Source organism: Euprymna scolopes, chromosome 31 (assembly GCF_053919585.1).
Source record: "Euprymna scolopes isolate OS-2025 chromosome 31, ASM5391958v1, whole genome shotgun sequence".
NCBI lineage: Eukaryota > Metazoa > Mollusca > Cephalopoda > Sepiida > Sepiolidae > Euprymna > Euprymna scolopes.
The window spans coordinates 85,664,483-85,679,482 of record NC_136512.1 but is presented as its reverse complement, the minus strand read 5'-3'; the positions used below and the strand labels follow the sequence as shown (position 1 = coordinate 85,679,482).

At 31.1% G+C, this 15,000-nt stretch overlaps 1 protein-coding gene across 3 annotated transcripts in view; it reads left to right on the top strand.

Moving 5' to 3' along the window:
- LOC145255829 (uncharacterized) overlaps positions 1-15,000 on the top strand; it is a 70,361-nt gene that overhangs the window by 19,719 nt on the left and 35,642 nt on the right. For all 3 annotated transcript variants that reach the window (XM_080114549.1, XM_080114550.1, XM_080114548.1), the window contains exon 2: positions 10,478-10,570. In XM_080114549.1, coding sequence (XP_079970675.1) covers positions 10,478-10,570 — 93 coding nt within the window. The remainder of the gene's footprint in view (positions 1-10,477; positions 10,571-15,000) is intronic.

Genomic DNA, 15,000 nt, shown 5'->3' with positions numbered 1-15,000 from the left:
TTATATTTTAGATTAAGTTGGTAAAATAATTTACTCAGGAACTAGCACTTACGCTTACTCTCTTATGGACGCCTTTAACAACATTTAATAAGTAGGATATATACACCTTTTTTATTTTAAATCATATTTCAAATGTTTTTATGGATTAACGTATATTGATTAAGAGATTTTTAACATGATAACTTATTGCATAGTCTATATATATATATATATATATATATATATATATATATATATATGTATATATATATATATATATATATATATATATATATATATATATAACTACTTAATTTACTCCCATAAAATAAATATACGAAAGTATAGATTTATGCGTAAACTTTAAGTATTTACTTCAAAAGTGCTCAATACGTAGGTAGAGCTAGTTAGTAAGTTATAAAATGTATATGGCGATTAAGCTACACTTAATATTCCGCGTTTCATCCACTGGCGCATAAGCCTGAAGAGTCCTAGAGTGGATGAAACGCGGAATATTCAGTGTAGCTTAATCGCCATATACATTTTATAACTTACTATATATATATATATATATATATATATATATATATATATATATATATGTTTAATGTATATATATATATATATATATATATTTATATGTTTAATGTATATATATATGCATGTATGTTTAATGTATATATATTTATATTTGTTTTTACATAAGCATTAATATGTTGTTAGACATTAATGAGCATGTTTGTGTCAACTAGTTACTAGCTAAAAATAGAAGAAATAAAAATAAAAACAGAAATGGTTTTAATGTATAGAAAGAAGACGAAACAGGATTTAAAATTGTATTGAAATAAAAAAAGAAGACATAAAGAGAGGAGTGAGTGAACAGCTGCTAATAACGGAAATGCGTCAGACATTTCAATTTTGTTGCTTAACGTGTCAGTCTGTTACAAGTGGAATATTATAGTGAAAGGGACTAGAAATTTACAAGAAAGAATAGTGAATTTAAATCAGCTCGAGTTTTCCATGGTCAAAATAAATCTACTAACGCCGCCTTCGCCAACAACCCCTTATCACTACACACATTAATAAAAAAGATATTAGACGAGGAGGAGGGAAACAGGAAAAGGAAAATAGCATTTATAATAAATAAAAAATAAAAAATAAATATAAAAATTAAAAATGCAGCGTAAATAATATCAATTGTTATATTTTGTAACATTTTAAAAAAATCATTAAAAGTTATATCATAATAATAACATAAAATTATAATCCCTATATATAATAAAACAGGCGCAGTTTTTCATCTCTGGACCAAAATACTGTAGGTTTACAACATATGACACATATAAATTTATTATTTTTACGCTATCAGTCATTACCTTATTAAACTATGGAACGAGATTTTAGACAGATTAATTCGTAATATTAAAACATTACATTTATTCCTAGGAGCGACATCATCATCATAGTAGTTCCGATTTCACCCTTATCCATAAGTCTTCTTACGGCATCATGCTTCACCGCGTAAATTTATTCTATTTCCTACTTTCCTGTGATTACTCCGACATTAACTGGCTACTGATTTTCTACACATTGTATACTCTTATCACTTTTCATCTACAGAAATAATAATGTCCCCCTGTACGTATGCACTGGCTTCCGATTGGCTGAAATATAAGCATTCCTACATTCTAGATTAACGATATCAGCCTCAAAACTGAACGGTTATTTAGCCGCTTCCGATTCCATACATACGAAAGAGAAACTTTCTAGCTTCTCCCTTATCGCATTAAACACACCGACAACGCAATACACATGTATTTACACTTAAAAAAGGTTCGTGTATGTGTGTGTGTCTTAAACTAATAGACCGCATAATCTTCCACACGCTTGTGCTTGTTTTTACACACACACAGGTGCGTGTGCGAGTGGGGTTGTTTTAGTTTATGTACATACACGTATGTGTACGCGCGTGTGTTTTTTTTTTGTTCAATGTTAACCTCATTTATTTCCAAATTGTTCAAACCAATAAATTTTCTTGAACTTAAATAAATTTAGTCCAGTTCCTTTCTTGCGCGTGTAGATTTCATTTTTATTGAAATAATTTTTTTTTGTCCCTTGAGTATCTTTTTAAAAATGTATTTGCTTGGATTGTAAGACATCTTTCAGATTGGTACTGGCGGATGATGCGTAAAAAACTTTGTTCTTTGACTATTGTGTTTATTTTTTACACTTTGTTCAACATTTTTTTATATTTACTGTTTCGAAGCCGTAGTAAATCAAATCATAAAACAATGCGCAACTGACTAAGTAGTGTTAAAGAGCATCTCTCCCCCCCTCTCTGGCTTTCTTACTCTTTCTATTTTCTCTCTGTGTGTCTCTATTAGAGAATAGAGAAAGAGAGAGGGAGAGGGAGAGAGAGAGAGAGAGAGAGAGGTGAATAACGTGGACAGTGGACACGTTTGCAAAAGAAGGGTCAGCTGACCAGATGACGTGGTATCATGTGATGAGGTTAGCTGATTCTTTCTTGGCAGTTGGGTTTTCGGGTGTTGAATAAGACAGACGGCTTTTCAGCTGTCCCTCCCCTGGGCTGGGGAGGACGCTGACGTGTATCATCAAACAAGCAAGGTTCACCTCCATTCTGTGTCGACCTTTGGAAGGTGAATAAAAACATAAAAACCTTAATTGTCATCTTGGAGTGAATTCTTCATCCAACAGGCCAGCTCCCCTCCAAGAGACAATGAAAACCAGAGGAACAACCGACGACACATGAATAAAGGTATGTTAAGAAATACATGTCCACAAACACACACTCAGAGAAAGACATCAAAAATAAAACCATTAGAAACTAGACGATCACGTACACGAATCTTCTTGACAAAATCTCCTTTATGACAACCCCGAATATATAACATATTCGTTTTGGTGCTCGTGACTAAGTCGCATCATCGATGCGATAATCGAACCTGTGTTTAAGAAAATACAACGTGGAAGCATGGAGATTTAGTGTCAAGAAAAAAGAAATAGACTAAAAAAAAAAAAAAAGAAAAAAAAAAGGACAAGAAAAAACAATAAAATGTATGGAAAAAAAAAGAAAAAGAAAGAACAGTAAAAAAAAAAAAATAGAAATCAACACACACACAACGTAGGGTCCATTAAAACACTAGGCGAATTAGAAAAATAATTAAGAAAAAAAAAAAGAAAAAAAAAGAAAAGCAATACACACGTACAACCTTTTCACGAAGAAAGAAAAGGAAGACATACAGACACACAGATGTAAAACTTTATATATAGAAAATAGTTAAAAAAAAAATATTTATCGTATTGGGAATTAGCTCGATATGAACGAAGAAAAATATCACTTAATGTCAAAATTAGAAGGGAAAACGAAAAATGACCTTATTTTGTAAATTTTTAACAACGGCCAGTGAGAAAACCAAAAAGAAACGAGCCTTACCACAAAGATAAACATGTCAATCAAAAATATGTGTTATGAATATTTCGTGTCATTTTTAAATTGTGAACTAAATGTAACTTTTAATGAAAAACAATATGTACTTTTGATGAAAAACAATGGATAGGTTCTGAAATGTGATTTTTTTTTTTCCTTTTTTTTTCACTAATTGAACGATTTTATTTCTTAGGATTTTTTTTTTCTTACATGGACAATTTTAGTTCCATCGAGTTGTCTGAGACTTTATAAGTGAGTCGTTTTATTTTATTTTAGAAACGACTGTATTTTAATTGTAAATGTCTAGGTATTTTTTTGTAAACGACTGTGGTTTTTCTTTAATTTTGAATTCTGTGGAATGGTAAAAGATGATGCACTATGCAGCCGACCTACTTGCTGACGTGGACAAAATTTTGTTGTTTGGATTTTTGTTATTGCTAAGATGGGACTTTGTGATTGCTTATAGGATATTTTTGGTATTTTTAAATTTATTTTTTATGTAATTGATGTGTTCTAAAATGGTATTGTGCAGGATTTTCTTACTCTGTGACATGTATTTTTTTTTTCGCAGAATGGGGAGGTGGAATCTTGCTTGTGGGGTCTATGGAAAGAAGGATTAATACAAGAAAAAATGTGTTTTTAATTAATTAAATAGTAATAATAAAATAGGGAGAAAGAAATAAGATTTAAACAGTGTAATAAATGATTTAAAAAAAAAAAAAAGTTTCGGAAGAGTCAAAGGTTCAGTCGGTATTAATTTCAATTTTCGAAAAGTAGAATAAATGTTCTATTCGACATGAGTGACGTTTTGACCACATAAGTAAGTTAAAAAAAAAAAAAAGGATAAATATAGGGTTAAATAAACTATATGAAGAAATGAAAGAAAAAAGTGGGGCGTGAATGGAATTTAATTTCTGTGGCAAGCATGTTAAAATTTTGGAGAGGTGTTGAATTACATGGGTAGTTATTAATTTCATTATTCTCGGGAAATGATTCGAATTTTATTTTTTTTTTTTATCGTGATTTCTGTTGATTTCGAGTAGAATCAACATGGAGCAAGTTTGAGTACTTCATGTGTGGAAATCCGATGTTTTCCGTGAAGCTATGTGTCTTCAAGGCAGGTTGCGCTTACCGACTTTGGAAAAAAAAAAGAAAGTTTTTTCTGACATAGCAGTGAACGGAATGTATTCTGTCCAGCGTGAGCGGATCTAGTTGTAATCAACTTCAGGGAGCAAATGAAATGCCCTCTGACATGGTGTAAGGGGCAGAGGAGGTGCAATGGCTGACGTGGCCATTATGTTACGAATCGCTCAAGAGAAGATGAATGAAATATGTATGCAAGTACTTAGGAAAATAAAATGTTACCATATTGTGAATTAAAGGTACCAAAATTAAAAAAAAACCATGCTGGGTGAATTTAATTGGTATTATTAAATTAAATTATTTTGGAATAGATTTGGTTGGTTTAGTTATATTTTAGGGACGTTTAGCGCGTAGTTGCATTTTTTTTCATGAGAATTACAAGGCGATTAGGCTGTAGAAAGCAGTTTTTTCTGTTGTTTTATTTTTTTTTTTTTTATAAGCCACGGTATTGTCACAAATTAGAAAATTTGGCAGGGGAAATACTATTTTAGAGTAATGAGAACCCTGTTAAAACAATACTAGTGGTTCCAGTGAGTTGGAAGATGCCACGTAGGCCCAAGCAACGGCAATAAGTCTTGTCCAACAAAAGTCTGGCGTGCGAGGTCGCGATAATTCCTCAGGGTACGGAGCGACTGGACAGTCGGTACCAAGCCTAATCACGGGGAGATAGAAGAAAGGGAAAGATGCAGATTACGTAAGGGACAAGATAGAGCCTTATTATTTTTTTATTTTTTTAGAGGAATGTGTGAGGGATATCTGGGTTGGAATCTTGGGACTTGCTGGGAATGCGGAAAAATCACAAAGGGAAAACTACTTAGTTAGAAATTGATGGCGCATTAGTTAGGGAGTGATGATTCCGTATCTTGTCGGGTTCCAGGAACTCAAACAGGCTCCGAGTGAATCAGTGTGAAGGCGTATCTTGACTTAGACCAACCAAGGGAGTTAGTAGAAGAGCTTTGTGAAGTCCCGAAGTAGTAGATAGAATAGAACAAAGCTCCAGTAATAGGACCACTCAGAGAAAGACGTCAGGGCATTACAGTAAAGGAAAAAAAAACTGGGACTTAGGCCTATGCTGAAAGTCGAGAACGCGAGTGGGATGGTTGGGTCGGTAGAGCATCAGACTTTTAATCTGAGGGTCTGGGGTTCGAGTCCCCATGCGATAAAGCTACCACCAACATGGAGCATCCGACGTTCTGGTCGTAATTGCGATATGCTGGCCCCATTTCGAAAAAGTGATCGAAAATGGAGTCTCCATTTGTTTGGCCAAGTGGTCCAAATAAAGAGCAGAGTCAGTGGAAAATATCCAACAATGCGACCGCCTAGACAAGATGTATATCTGCAAAGCTGTATCTTTGTCTAACTTGGAAGCAAGTTAATGTCTAGGAGGGACTTTTGAGAAGCAGCAGAAGGGTTGATAGTGTTGTAGAAGAGTACTGGTGCCTGATCTTTCTTGGAAAAGGGGTGAGTCCGGAAAGTGAAAAATTAAAGATGTACTTCGGACATAATTATTTTTTTTAGTTAGTTAGTTATTAAAAATGTATGGCTTGCCATACATTTTGATAAAAAAGGGGTGGAGGAATGTTAAAGAGCATCTCTCCCCCCCTCTCTGGCTTTCTTACTCTTTCTATTTTCTCTCTGTGTGTCTCTATTAGAGAATAGAGAAAGAGAGAGGGAGAGGGAGAGAGAGAGAGAGAGAGAGAGGTGAATAACGTGGACAGTGGACACGTTTGCAAAAGAAGGGTCAGCTGACCAGATGACGTGGTATCATGTGATGAGGTTAGCTGATTCTTTCTTGGCAGTTGGGTTTTCGGGTGTTGAATAAGACAGACGGCTTTTCAGCTGTCCCTCCCCTGGGCTGGGGAGGACGCTGACGTGTATCATCAAACAAGCAAGGTTCACCTCCATTCTGTGTCGACCTTTGGAAGGTGAATAAAAACATAAAAACCTTAATTGTCATCTTGGAGTGAATTCTTCATCCAACAGGCCAGCTCCCCTCCAAGAGACAATGAAAACCAGAGGAACAACCGACGACACATGAATAAAGGTATGTTAAGAAATACATGTCCACAAACACACACTCAGAGAAAGACATCAAAAATAAAACCATTAGAAACTAGACGATCACGTACACGAATCTTCTTGACAAAATCTCCTTTATGACAACCCCGAATATATAACAGTAGTACTTAGGAACGTTCGCAAACAGTTTCGTCTGTTTTATTTAATCTCTTTTTTTTTACTTAAATAATATTTCTTTAAATACAGTTAGTCCATTTGCATTTTCCTCCAGCATCATTGAAATGATCTTTTACACTCGCATGTTTATTTTAATGTTAATTCCATTCATCTCCACATTGTTCAAACCAATAAATTTACTTCATTTCATGCGACTGTGGATTTTCCTTTTATTGAAATAAATCTTTTTGTTCATTGAGTAAAATTTTTTGTAAAATTATTTACTTAAACACTCAACGCGCCCTAAAAATGAAGGAAAACCAACTTTGTTTTTTGCGTATTCTGTTAAAGTTTATTTTATTTATTTATTTTTTTACAAATATTGAGTGTTTTCTTACAATTTGCACTAAATTTTTTATAGAAAACTTTTATTTATTGTAATAATAATATTTAAACGAAAGGATTTAGTTTGTGTTTAAATAAATTAAAACTGGTGAATTGGGCGTAAAAATATCAACGTGCACGAAAAAAAATGAAATAAACACATAAGAATTCAATAAATAAATATCGTAAAACGCACGAGAAAATTAAATAAAAAACCTAAAATTCAATAAAAAAAATACCATAAAACGCACGAAAAAAATGAAATAAACACATAACAATTCAATAAAAAAAAATATCGTAAAACGCACGAAAAAAATGAAATAAAAACCTAACACTTCATTAAAAAAAATATCGTAAAACGCACGAAAAAATGAAATAAAAACCTAACAAGTCAATAAAAAAAATATCGTAAAACGCACGAAAAAAAAAATGAAATAAAAACCTAACACTTCAATAAAAAAAATATCGTAAAACGCACGAAAAAAAAATGAAATAAAAAACCTAACAATTCAATAAAAAAATATCGTAAAACGCACGAAAAAAAATAAAGAAAATGAACTAAATTCATCTCAGTTAAAGAAAAATTATTTTAGAAAAAGAAAAGAGTAAATAAAACGGAGGAAACTTTTTGCGCCTGCGCACTTCTATCGCAATGGAACGATGTTAAGCAAAACATTCGTGTGTGCAGCTAATTTCTTTTATTCTTTTTCTTTTCTTTTTTTCTTTTGTTTTCCTTTTTTGTTTTATTTTCCATTTTTTGCGCTCGAACCAGTAAGATCTGTTATTTACATTTCTTTATAGGTGTTTACTTACTTTTTATAGATTTTTTTTCCGCATAACTCGCACGGAAATTAACTATTAATAAATGTTTCCTTCTTCAGTGTGCCACACATATACGTCATAATGCAAAATACGATTTAAGTTTAAAACTATTTATGCGCACTTTTATCTATTATAACTATTATTGATTTATTTTTTAACCAAATAGGTCACAAAGCTAAAAAAAATGTTCTAATATTACATACCTTACATTACGAGCTAATTTCTTGCCAACCAAACCCCCCCACACACAAAATGAGATGACTATTACGAAAGCCGTTCTTAACATGGGTAGGTTGGGGGTGTCAATTACCTTTCTTACCATGAGGATGTTAGTGGTTGGACTACAACAACAACAACAACAACAACACCAACCGTACTTTAATTTTTTATATGGAGGGGGGGATGCTACCACCGGGCAACGCCGGTTAACTGGTTCTGCTAGTAAAAGATAATAATCAATAATAAGATTTAATTATTAATTACAATAGTAATTAAAAATGAATAATAAAAAGCAATAAAAAATTACAATACCGAAAATAATCGGTGATAATAATCATACTTACTACAAGTGTAGAAATAACAATAACAACAAATATAATTTTAATAATAGTTATAATAGTATAATCTCTTCTCTTCTTCTCTATCTATCTATCTATATAAATAAAATGAACTCATTTTTTCCCCTCCGACTTTGACATTTATAGGCCTGCACCTGTATACATTTGGTGCAGCCGTATCATTCACAAACTGAATCGCGACATCTGTCGTATGTTATAGGCTTATTAGCTGTCCAGTATCTTGCTGATCAGAGTTTCCTATATTCTGTCTGGTGAGAGTCCACTGTAAAAATCGGTTACATTTAATGGAAGTAGTAAAGTATACTCTCTCTAACAAATTCATCCTACCACCGCCACTCACTTACACCGTTCCAGAACGTCCACAGGAGACATTTAAAACCGATCACCGGTTAGAATTTATCTAAAAACTGGACTGGACTTACGCTGAAACGAACCACGGTTACTTTGCCATTGAATAGCATAAAACATAAACACAATTTATAAAGCATTTATTATAATAAAATTAAAATAAAACAGAACACAATCCGCTACCTGGAATTGAATTCACAATTACATTACTTCGATTTCGTTATAACCCGCATGGTTAGAGTTTTATGAAAACCTGGATTTACATTTACGTGAAATGCACCAAACTTACTTTCACAAACACAACTTCCGTTTTGCTCTTTCCTTCCGTTCTTTTATTTTCTTTCTTTCTTTCTTTCTTTCTTTCTTTGTAAGGACATGTTTTCGTTGCCATAGTAACAACTTTTTATCGACATTGTTTCAGTGTTTATGAATATTGAAATAAAATACATTACTACACATTATTAATATCTCACTTTTAATCAGTTTTATCGACTTTTGAAAACTTTTTTAACTCTTTTTAAATGACAACGTTAATGTTTATTATTATTGAAATAAAATACATAACTACACATTAATAATATCTCACTTTTAATCACTTTCATCGACTTCTTAAAACTTTTCTTACTCTTTTTAAATGACAACGTTTTTTTATCGACTTTTTCTTTTTTAATAGCATTTTCTTAAAATGAATATTAAAATAATTTCCCAACTTTTTTTTTGTTTTTAGTTTTGTGTGTTGAATTAAACTTCTTTTTTTTTTTTTTTTCATTATAATTTTTCATTACAACAAGTTATCGACCCCGGTTCTTTGCCTGACAAACGACATCTGTCGGCGGTTCTTCAAACTAAATTACACGCATTAGCTCCATGTTACTGACATGCAGAAGTGCCAATGGTGCCATACCAATTATTGTAAATTAACACTCTTAGCTAATTCCGTAAAATGTGATTCTACTTTTTTAGGCGCATTTGCACCCTCCCCATGTTAAGAATGGCTTCTTAAATAATAACGTTATTACAGCAAGAAAAAAACATTCAACTTTAATCTTAGAAATACGATTTCAAATATAGCGCGGATAATCAGTGCACTAGCACCCATTTTCTTACTAATAAATGTTTAGTAATTATTTTTCTTTTAATATTCATAAACAGTACAAACGTCGTCATTAAAAAATAAAATGCTATTACAAAACATTAACGTTGTCATTTAACAAGACTAAGAAAAGTTTTAAGATGTCGATATAAGTGATTACAACTGATTAAAATGACATATTATTAATGTGTAGTAATGTATTTTATTTCAATATTCATAAACAGTGAAAAGGAAGTCGACAATGGGAACATTATGAACAGTCTCATGAAGACACTTCTGGTACTTTATTCTTTTGTTTTGATTTACTCAAAACCGCACACACCTCGAAACATCCGAGCAACGCCGGGTACCCCTAGATACTTATGTTATATAAATGTGAATATTATTAATTATTTAAATTTATAATATACCTGGTAAATATCAGATTAAAATAGATATATATAAGTTTATGTTATATAAAAATTATTAATTTCTTTTTTTTTTTTGTTTCCACGTTTGTATTAATAGTTTCCACAAAAATCTTGGCTTCTACTGATCCTACGACGCGAAATGAGAGCGCGGAATACATCACAAGCTCAACCGTTAGCTATAACGGAAATGGTAAGTAATATGCTTATACTATATAAACAGGGAGACAATATATATGTATATATATATATATATATATATATATATATATATATATATATATATATATATATATATATATATAGTGCAAAATTTTGTTGAAAAATCAAAGACTCGCGTTTTCTTTTCATAACCTTCGTTTATTTCCTGGATTTTTTTTTCCATTATAGCTGTTTCGTTAGTGGGTAGGCAATTTTACGATTTATGTGTCCATAAAAATATCCTGTCCCCATCAACTTCTACAGATGTTTATCCCTTAGATTTTTACAACAAAGGTATAACTATCTTCACATATCTTGGGAAAACTATTTTCACATAACACCAAAAGATGGCGGAAGTGAGGAAGCATGGATTTGGAAGTCTTTTTTACCAGAATACGATGTTCAGCATGCTAAAAAATAAAGAAGAAGTTGGTGGGGGGAGCAGGATAACGAAACAGCTGTAATGGAAAAAATCCAGGAAATAAACGAAGAAAACAGTGGTTTTTGAATTTTCAACAAAATTTTGCACTATATATGCTTTGCACCTATTAAATAGATACATTAACGGAGACTGTTTTTTAAAATAACAATCTAGACCCGTTAAACAGAAACGGTATACATTAAAATTAACGCTATTTCAAAAACAAACCTATATATATATATATATATATATATATATATATATATTTACCAGTGGTGAAAAAACCGGACTAGAGTGCTCAATGTGTAGTCAGAGCAGTATATAGGAAATTTATTACTGTGAGTCCAGAATGAGTTTACAAATTGTTTCAGCTAGAGGAAAATCCTCAAAGAGAGGAAAAAACCAACTAGCATCATCAGAATTCATAGATGGACATCTATGAATTCTGATGATGCTAGTTGGATTTTTCCTCTCTTTGAGGATTTTCCTCTAGCTGAAACAATTTGTAAACTCATTCTGGACTCACAGTAATAAATTTCCTATATATATATATATATATATATATATATATATATATATATATATATATATATATATATATATATATGAGATCAAAATTACAATTAAATTTACCAAAATGATCCAAGATGGTAAAATTAAAGTATATTATAAATATTAAAGAATTAATATTTATAAAATTATCTCAGCCAGATATAAAAGCTCGATAAAACCAAATAGGAGATAGAGCTTATAATACGAGCAAACAATTAATAAAACATGTTAAAAAAACACTTTGAAATGAGTTAAAAACATATTTAATCTGAAAAGGAAACACTAGATACGTGGATAGTCCTTAATCCGCGGAGTTTCGAAGAAATACTTTCCTTCTCATCAGAGGGTAGGAATTAGCAAAAAATCTTTGACTTACCTGTTGTTTCATCAAATACTTTTGCATGCAAAATCCGATCTCGATTTCGTTGACTATGTTCATGGTTCCACCAAACAATATCCACTGACCTACCCTTCTTCATCCCGTCATTGCCCTAATTACTGTTTTTTTTTTGCAGTGATAAGTTGTCATGGAAACCAAGTCATCCCCTCCCTCATTCTTCATCGTTGAACTGCCTTCAAACTCTCAGAATACTCCTCGTCCCTGTTACCATTTTACTTTAAAATCTACTCTTGCTAATGTCAACAAATAGTTCTCTTCAATTACTACCTAACTTATTATACATGATTTAGTTAGTATTGGTCAACTTGAGATTCTGGCTTCATTTCTCTTGCCCAAACCCTGAATGTCTTCACATGACCCCCGCCCCAATTCCCATACTACTATCATGCAGGGATTTTCAAACACAAAAAACGCTTTGTCCCTATTTTCCTTTCTCCTCCTCCCCACACCTTTCTCTCCCTCTTTGGCCTAAATTGTCTCCGGCAAATTCCCCTATCCCACCACAAACTTTAACGAATGCAACTGATATTATTCCCGAAAAATGCCTTTTCCATTTATTACGGCCATGGAAGCTGAGACACCAACAGTGTCGCACGTTCCTGGAACCTGTTCGTCTATGCAAATCTTCATCCGATTCACTGATCTAATACCATCTAACAGCTTTTTAGTTTTCTCACCACAACCGCACAGGATTTAATTTTCACAAAGTGTCCATCATCTTTTGTATCGTTTTTTTTTTAACCCTGAAAACAGCTATTCATATTCGTTACTACATGATACAAAGGACTTTTCACACTTGGATTTACTCGAAGCAATTTGACTTTGAATTTTCTCCTTTCCCCCCTTCCTCTATTTTTACAAACATCATTTTGCACAAACAATTTATACAAACCTACTTTTTTACAAATAGTTTTTTAGATTCTTTTACCACAATCTTTAATACAGTTTCACAAATGATGAAAACAGCAAATTTTTTAGCCCCGCTACCTATATATTTTGCTAACTAGTTTTCTTTCGTTTGAAGAGAAGAATTTTTACAATCTTTAAAACTCCGCAGAATAAGGACTATCGCCTGTATATGTGTTTCTTCACTGAGTGATAAATATAATTTAAACTATTGCTAAAATATTTCGCAACATAACTAATTTAACCTATATTCCAATATATATATATATTTATATATTATTGTTATTATTATTATTATTAGTAGTAGTAGTAGTAGTAGCAGCAGCAGCAGCAGTAGTAGTAGTAGTAGTAGTAGTAGTAGTAGTAGTAGTAGTTGTTGTTGTGTATTGTGGTGCTCAACTTATGGCAAATAATGAACTCTTGTGCTAACCGACCGGTAGTATATGTTTCTCGGGGTTATTCACACTTTGCAGTCGGACTGAAGTATAACCACTTTCTTCATTTATTATATTTGTCTTCATGTTCGTTTCTATTAAATACCGAGATGTGTTAATCTTCCGGGAACTTACAAGTTTACGAGAGTTATATATTTGTCTAGCAACCAGCCGTACGTTTGTTTTGGAATACTGTCAAAATTTGGGTTCTACTTTTCTCGAAACTTCAATTTCGGAATCATTTTATAATCTCTTTTGTATTTTATTCATTTAAGTAATATAAATATATTTTTTTAATGAAATGTTAAGAAAGAAAATGAACATTTTAATGGAATGTTAAGTTAAGAAAGAAAATGAACATTTTAATGGAATGTTAAGTTAAGAAAGAAAATGAACATTTTAATGGAATGTTAAGTTAAGAAAGAAAATGGACATTTAAATGGAATGTTAAGAAAGAAAATGAACATTTTAATGGAATGTTAAGTTAAGAAAGAAAATGAACATTTTAATGGAATGTTAAGTTAAGAAAGAAAATGAACATTTTAATGGAATGTTAAGTTAAGAAAGAAAATGGACATTTTAATGGAATGTTAAGAAAGAAAATGAACATTTTAATGGAATGTTAAGTTAAGAAAGAAAATGAACATTTTAATGGAATGTTAAGTTAAGAAAGAAAATGAACATTTTAATGGAATGTTAAGAAAGAAAATGAACATTTTAATGGAATGTTAAGTTAAGAAAGAAAATGGACATTTTAATGGAATGTTAAGAAAGAAAATGGACATTTTAATAGAATGTTAAGTTAAGAAAGAAAATGAACATTTTAATGGAATGTTAAGTTAAGAAAGAAAATGAACATTTTAATGGAATGTTAAGTTAAGAAAGAAAATGAACATTTTAATGAAATGTTAAGTTAAGAAAGAAAATGGACATTTTAATGGAATGTTAAGAAAGAAAATGAACATTTTAATGGAATGTTAAGTTAAGAAAGAAATGAACATTTTAATGGAATGTTAAGTTAAGAAAGAAAATGGACATTTTAATGGAATGTTAAGAAAGAAAATGAACATTTTAATGGAATGTTAAGTTAAGAAAGAAAATGAACATTTTAATGGAATGTTAAGTTAAGAAAGAAAATGAACATTTTAATGGAATGTTAAGAAAGAAAATGAACATTTTAATGGAATGTTAAGTTAAGAAAGAAAATGGACATTTTAATGGAATGTTAAGAAAGAAAATGGACATTTTAATGGAATGTTAAGTTAAGAAAGAAAATGAACATTTTAATGGAATGTTAAGTTAAGAAAGAAAATGAACATTTTAATGGAATGTTAAGTTAAGAAAGAAAATGAACATTTTAATGAAATGTTAAGTTAAGAAAGAAAATTGACATTTTAATGGAATGTTAAGAAAGAAAATGAACATTTTAATGGAATGTTAAGTTAAGAAAGAAAATGAACATTTTAATGGAATGTTAAGTTAAGAAAGAAAATGAACATTTTAATGGAATGTTAAGAAAGAAAATGAACATTTTAATGGAATGTTAAGTTAAGAAAGAAAATGGACATTTTAATGGAATGTTAAGAAAGAAAATGGACATTTTAATGGAATGTTAAGTTAAGAAAGAAAATGAACATTTTAATGGAATGTTAAGTTAAGAAAGAAAATGAACATTTTAATGGAATGTTAAGTTAAGAAAGAAAATGAAC